This window comes from Vicia villosa, linkage group LG1 (genome assembly GCF_029867415.1).
Source record: "Vicia villosa cultivar HV-30 ecotype Madison, WI linkage group LG1, Vvil1.0, whole genome shotgun sequence".
Lineage (NCBI taxonomy): Eukaryota > Viridiplantae > Streptophyta > Magnoliopsida > Fabales > Fabaceae > Vicia > Vicia villosa.
The window spans coordinates 113,252,613-113,259,767 of record NC_081180.1 but is presented as its reverse complement, the minus strand read 5'-3'; the positions used below and the strand labels follow the sequence as shown (position 1 = coordinate 113,259,767).

At 36.2% G+C, this 7,155-nt stretch overlaps 1 protein-coding gene across 1 annotated transcript; it reads right to left on the bottom strand.

Annotated features, from left to right (window-relative positions):
- Positions 1 to 5,310: 5,310 nt before the first annotated feature.
- On the bottom strand, positions 5,311 to 6,922 carry LOC131614736 (LRR receptor-like serine/threonine-protein kinase ERL2). Its single transcript, XM_058886296.1, has one exon. It carries the CDS (start codon positions 6,707 to 6,709, stop codon positions 5,510 to 5,512), a length of 1,200 nt encoding a protein of 399 aa, XP_058742279.1. The 5' UTR covers positions 6,710 to 6,922; the 3' UTR covers positions 5,311 to 5,509.
- Between the last annotated feature and the right edge of the window lie 233 nt (positions 6,923 to 7,155).

Below are 7,155 nucleotides of genomic sequence, written 5' to 3'. Positions count from 1 at the left end.
AATCTGAGATACTATAGTTAATCGAAATGAGGGTGAATTGCTTATTTACAACAACTCTTATAAAAGACTCTGACATATGCAACAAGTTATTATTGTTTACTGGAAGTATTGCACTGTTAGACTCCCACATAATGATCCTTTTCGCCCTACGGGGTAATTTAACTGCTAGGCTTTTATAGAAAGATCCTTGCCACCCTACAAGGTAATTTAACTGTTGGACTTCTACAAAAGGATCCTCGTCTCCCTATGAAGTAATTTAATTTTTGGATTTTCACATGAAGATCATTTCCACCCTACGAGATAATTTAACCACTTGACTTCCACAGGAAGATCCTTGCCACTCTATGAAGGTAATTAAACTTCTGGACTTCCACATGAAGATACTTGTCGCCCTCAGGGTAATCGAATTGTTGGATTCCCATAAAAAATCATATCCATTCACGGGGAACTAAGTCTCATCAGGAGGACTTAACTAAGGTCTCGCATGAAGGACTCAACTAAAGTCTCACCTGAGGGACTCAACTAAAGTCTCACTTAAGGGACTCAACTAAGGTCTCGCTTCATGGACTCAATTAAAGTCTTGCCTGAGGGACATCACTAAAGTCTTGCCTGAGGGACTCAACTAAAGTCTCGCCTAAGGGACATAACTAAAAGTCTTGTCTGAGGGACTAAACTAAAATCTTGCCTAAGGGACTCAAATGAAGTCTCTCCCAAGAGTTCCAAATGACACTCGTCTAGAAGGATCATCAGAAACTTCAAAAACTGAGGGCGGGAATAAAGCTTCAATAAGGATACTAAGGAAATCCAAAAATGAGTTAGGTATTAAAACACTTGAGCCTCTATGAGCCCTCGTGCTTGAGGGACAATGTACTGGTATAATTAGAAGAGACTTTTGGGACGCGACGAGAGATACACGTTTTCCTTATCTTCTTATTACGTCTCCTTTATTTTGAGTGGAGTTCCCCCTTTTGGGGATACGTCGCCCAAACCTCTTATAGCTCTGTCCATACCACACGATCGTGCATAAAACATATACTAGGTCATCAAATGTTATATGGGAAGTAGTAGGATTTAACTACACTTTCTAGGTCACTCATTCCTAGAATGATTGCTACATTATAGGGAAACTCAGTTTCAGACTATAGGACTATAAGTACATTAGTATCATGATACTCAAGTGACTGAACTAGAACACATAAATACACACATAGAGGAGCTTCTCACCCCGCATGAGCTAGCTCTCAATACCATAACAATCCTAAAGCCTCTGATAACCCTTAATCACTAGGGCTTGTCACATATTTGTATTTTTAGTGAGTACAAGAAGAAAGTACAACATTGTTAGAGATTGTAGTATATCATGTACGCACTGATACAAATTTAGCATATCCTTTGACGAAATGATTGGCTAGAGAGAAATTCTATAATATAACCAATAAGATATAGTTAATGCATATAGATATGTGAGTTGTTTATGATGGAAACCCGAGCTAGAAGACTAGAGATCCTAAAAATCAAGTTCAATGGGTAATATCAAGTTGTAAGCAATATCAGATGATTGTGCTAGTATAGATAAGAGAAGCATAAATTATAAAGTGATAAGATGAGATAATAGAAAATCCTAATGAGATCTATATTTTGTATGAATGGAGTATCAATCTGCATGATTACTCTTGATAGACTCAGTTGTGTGATTGTGGAACGTAGATCGGTTCCTATGAAATTTCGAGGCTGAATTTCTAGAGCCTTCACTAAACTGTGGTAGACGTGTAGGATCACTAAAGCACGAACTTATGAAAAACACCTTAAGAAAAGATTGTGTGTGAGTTTGATGTCTGAGATAAAGTTCAAGAAAATGAGTCACCGTTGTTGAATCATAATCCTACTTGATATGTAAAGGTTCAAATCACAAACACCTCTCTTTACGCACAATCGTAGAAATGTTTGACGTTACTTATGAAACATTATTTTAAATTCAAGTGGAGACTGTTGGAACGTGTCAAAATTCCTATATGGAGAATAATTTGGAAATAAAATCCTTAACTCTCACATTGTTTGAATGTGCGTTTTTGTGTTAATTGAGAAAACCTCATATCTCACATTGTTAGAAAATTATGTGTATTTGTGTGTTAATTGAGAAAAATTCTAAGTTTCACTTTGCCTACATTATCTATTGTGACTAACTTACTTCATTATATAAGAAATGCACATGTTTCATTCTAAAACACACCAAAAATTACTCTTGAATTTTTCCTTCTGTCAGTCTCTTTTACTTTGCATTCTCGAATTTTGAAAGCGTCAACTTCTTCCCTTTTATTTCTACTGTGTACATTTTTTTAATATTTCTTGGATTCTCTTTGGAGAATTATTTGAATTTCTTTTTGTTCGAGAAATTATTTAGGGTGGTCAAACGATCATTATTAAATTCTCTTTGGATATTTATTTGAATTTTTCCTCGTTTGAGAAATTAGTAAGAGTTATTTTTTTATCATAGAGAGTGTATTTCTAGACTGATTTGTTACTATACAGTAGTAATTGTATTAGTATTTAACTAGATTGTTTAATCCTAGAGACATCGTGATTGATAGTATGTCTTCCACAATTTTTGATAATGCTATAAAATGTCTTAAAGAGACCGATTTAGTCTACGACTCGATCCAATAATTTTTTCAATGACATTTTTAAAATCGATTTTTAAATTAAAAACAACAACTAAGCTATGATAATTATAGAAAGGCAGGTTGAAAAATCTGATGCTCAAAAAGCAAGTGTGACAACAAAAATTATGAGTTTTTCATTTTTAAAAAAAGAAGAATATTATCATATTAATAGCATGAGATGGCTCTTTGTCCAAAAAGGGCCAACACCTTACCAAGGTGCTACCTTAACATTTTGTATAAAGACTTGGGACCTCATTCTATATCCTGTTCTGCTGTCTGGTGAGACTTAATTGTTGTCACACGGGAAATGACTGAAATTTTAAGTAAATTGAATACTCATAGCAACAAAACAGGACTTGAAGTCGAGCCCTCCATATATCACAGTAGTGGTCTGGTTCCTCTAAAGTAAGTAATTTGGAGTGTAAAGAGAGGAATATAATCCACTAATTAACAAACCAATGATAAACATTGTAAGTACAGCTTCACAAATTATGAGTTTGTTAAAATAATTTTAGATTTTTTTTTTTTCATTTCACACTTTAGTTATTTTAAGAAAATCTAAATTCATGACAGTAATATTGTTTATATTTTGTTTTAGTGATAGATGTAGGCTAAAACTTTAATATGTATTTAAATTAATTTGGTTGAACTTGAAGACAGAATGCTAATTTGCTATGTTACAATTAGGCAGGGTTACAAGAAAATTTCCAGAGGGTTGGTTTAAAAAATTGCAAATTAGACTTTAAAGTTTAACAAGATGAATTTAACCATAAATGTGCAGATATAGAAATGCATCGAATAAATGTGCAGATATAAAAATGCATCGAGTTTAGAACCCACCTCAAACTGGATTAGTCAGTCCAATGGGGCGGATACTAATGGTAAAAACCAAAAAAAAAAAATTTCATCGAGCTAAAACATACGTGTGAAGTAATGAAAAGCCTATAATATGACAAATGAGTTAGAAACAGTAGTAGCATTTGGTTGGTTTGCCATGATGAGTGTTATTGTCCCTACAAACAATATTTTGTGAGTAGAAACTTCAAGCCAAAGCTTACATGTACAATTACAATACAAAAAAGTGATTCTCAAATGAGTGATGTTGTCCCTACAACCATTTTCCACTGCAGGGAGCAGCAACCCGTGCTTATGGAAAGCTATAAAAAAGCTGAAGAAAAACGTTAATTTTAGCCACTAGCCACCACAACACTTCCTACTAAAGCATAAGCTGTGATATTGCAATTATTTGTTAGACAATTCTTACAAAAATAACTATAAGAAATGGATGGAACAATATACACCATGCAGTATTGATTTCTACATGTGCTGAAGTTTAGAGTGGAAGGGTGTCATGTCACTTTCTCTCTAATGATTTGAAAATTTTACTAGGAGACAACTCAGAAGCAGCATTTCAATGAGTATAACAAAAGGGATAAAATAGTGTAAGTGGGATCTTGATCCATTCCTGTGAGTTCACTTCTGCGAGTTGTTCTAAGCTAATTTTAGGCTTTGATTAATTCAATACTAGATAGGAGACAAAAATGTTTTAAAAAGTGGCAATAGACGAGAGAGGAAACTGAACCGTTATGGCTAGTTATGGCCGATTTCTAACCGTCTTCACCAAACCTTCTCACTGCATCTCCAGCAGCACTTTTTCACTGTCTCAGTCCAATTCAACTTACCACATCATCGAGAAAACTCGATTATTATAGATACCCTGTTCGACTAGAAAATTGGAGGCGAGAAGCAGAAGGATTTTGATGAGATAAGCAATGGAACAACGCCTTAACGGTTAAACAAGAGATCGATGATTGTCTGTGGCCCTTGACCTTGGTTCAATCTTATGGAAAAGATTATGATAAAGATGAATATCATTCATCATTAATTTGTCAATTCGCTAAACGTCCAGCATACAAGTGAATTTGACCTCATATATCCCACCCAAAATCTTAAGGCAATGAGTGTAAGGATTATTTCTCTTATATCCAACCATTTCTTTCAATTCATCGATGAAGTACTTAACCACTCACACTCGAATTCCATCAGATTTAATATGGTTGAGTTTCGCACTTGAAATTGCTCTAAAAGGGTTGGTCGAGGTAACAAACATGTGTTAATTTTGAGAAATGAAGTGGGAAATTGTTTTTGATTGAATAATTAGAGAAAGAGGGGTTTGTTGAAATGGTGAATAAGTGAAGTAATATGAAAGAGGGATTTGTGATTGGTAATGCTGCTCTCAATTTTCTCCTCCTTTAACTATAATAGCTTGGACTGATTTTAGCTACTATTTAGAAGTGAAGATGAGAGATAGCAACATCGCTACATAACTTTCATAAAGACTTGCAAAAATCTGATAGAAGGGTATGTCTAATTCTTGTGCAACTCAATCATAGACATTATGGCTAATTCTCTACTTTCCTGTTCTGAGCCACTAGTTTGATCTGTGTAACATCAATTCAAATTTACCATACAAAAAATCTCACAAGTAATAGCATTATAAAGTTTTAATTCAGACAGATTCACAAATAAATGTAACAACACAACAGTGTGATGATGAAATACATTGATCGGTAATTTCAGTTTAGTTTTGCATAACATAATGAATCATATTACATTAGTAATATAATATAACAGTAATACATATAAAGCATAAAACAAGGAACACCTACAGTTTCATTAATATTCACATTCTTCTTATTTCACCTCCACAGGCAACTATCACAAAATTTAACAATAATAATAATAATGAATTAAAAACTAATAGCAAAAAAATAAATAATTAAATATTAGAAGCAAGAAGAAGAGAGAACCTATATGATTTATATAATGTGAAGTTTATCTACTCAGATTCAGCCTTTAAACTGGTTGCACTGTGTAGTAGGTCTTGTTTTCTGTTTTCCAGCCCTCAAAGGGCAGGGAGTCTCTACGGGCGGGACCATGCAATTATACTGCATACACAGTGAGCTTCTCTCTGGAATCACAGCCGTTGGACTAATCTCAATTCCCGTTAGATAGTTATGCTGCAAATACAATATCTGAATACTCGCATCCAATAACCGGTCCACAAAACTAGCCGGTACCCGACCGGAGAACCGGTTATTATTCAGGTATAGATTCTGCACGCTAGCTAGCATTGGTGATATCTGACCGGTTAACCGGTTGAAACTGAGATCAACGGTCGGAATTGCAACTTGATCCACCGGTTCAACTGAACCGGAGAACTGGTTTCTTTGTAATTGGAGATTGCTTAGTGGAAATGAAAATATCCGACCGGGAAGGGTTCCTGTGAACTGGTTTAGACTCAGGTCTAAATAATTTAGCTGCTCGAGCCGGGTTAAAACCCGGTCCATTGAGCCGGTGAGTTGATTCCATGACAAGGAGAGATACTGAAGCGACGGAGGGAGAGAGTTTGGACCAAGTGAACCGGTGAGAGAGTTGTGCTTTAGGTCCAACCGGGTTAAGGTCTGAGAACCGAACCGAGGGAGAGAACCGGAGAGACGGTTATGGCAGAGGATGAGATTCGTTAGTCCCGGTAATGATCCGACCGTCGGAGGAATTTTTCCGGTGAGCTGGTTGTAACTGAGATCAATAGTTTTAAGACTGCGTAACTCACCCAACTCCGCCGGAATCTCGCCGGAGATGAAGTTTCTGTTAATAGCAAGAAACTTGAGGCTCTTCAAATTGGAAATGGTTTGAGGCAGAGTACCATATATCCTTCCCGGAACAACTGTAAACTCAGCCAGAGAAGAGAGTTTACCAATGGCGGCATCGAGACGTCCGGTTAAACCGGCCGCACCGGCTCTAGGGTCACCGAGGTTGAGAGCGATAACCTTATCGGAATCACATAAAACGCCGGAGAAGTTACAAGGATCAGCGGTGAAATCCCATGAAGAAAAGAAATCAGAACCAGGCATGTCTTCAAGAGATTTCCGAATCGATTGCAAAGCTAGAAAATCAGTTGGATCCAAAATAGCAACTACAAGAATGTGTGTTTGCATCAAACAAAACAAAAACAGAAGAAAACATGAAGGAATCATTTGGTTCGCCATTGAAACCAGAAACCCTCAATGCAGGAGGAAGAAGAAGAGAGTGTTGTTCGGTTTTATAGGTAAGAGAAAGAGAACATGCGATAAAGCTTGAAGAGAAAGCAATGGGTGAATCTGAAGTTTGGCTTGTGAGAGAAGGAGCAGAGTAATGGAATGCAGCGAACACAACAACCAAATGTTGATGATACTTTTTACTTTGTTGTAGTACTTGGTACACTGGCTCGCTTCCAACGAACCTAATATTTTTAATGTTTTCTGTATTTTTTTTATTGTTTTTTGTTTCTTGGGAAAAGTTCCTATCAAACGGTTGTCCGAGCCTATGTGGCTTCCTTACCTTAGCTTCGGATGACACGTCAACAAGTTTGGTTTGGATAAACACTGTGCTTCACGTGACTCTCGCATGCCTTTTTATCTTCCGAACCTGAACCAAAACATATTGGATAGCTATG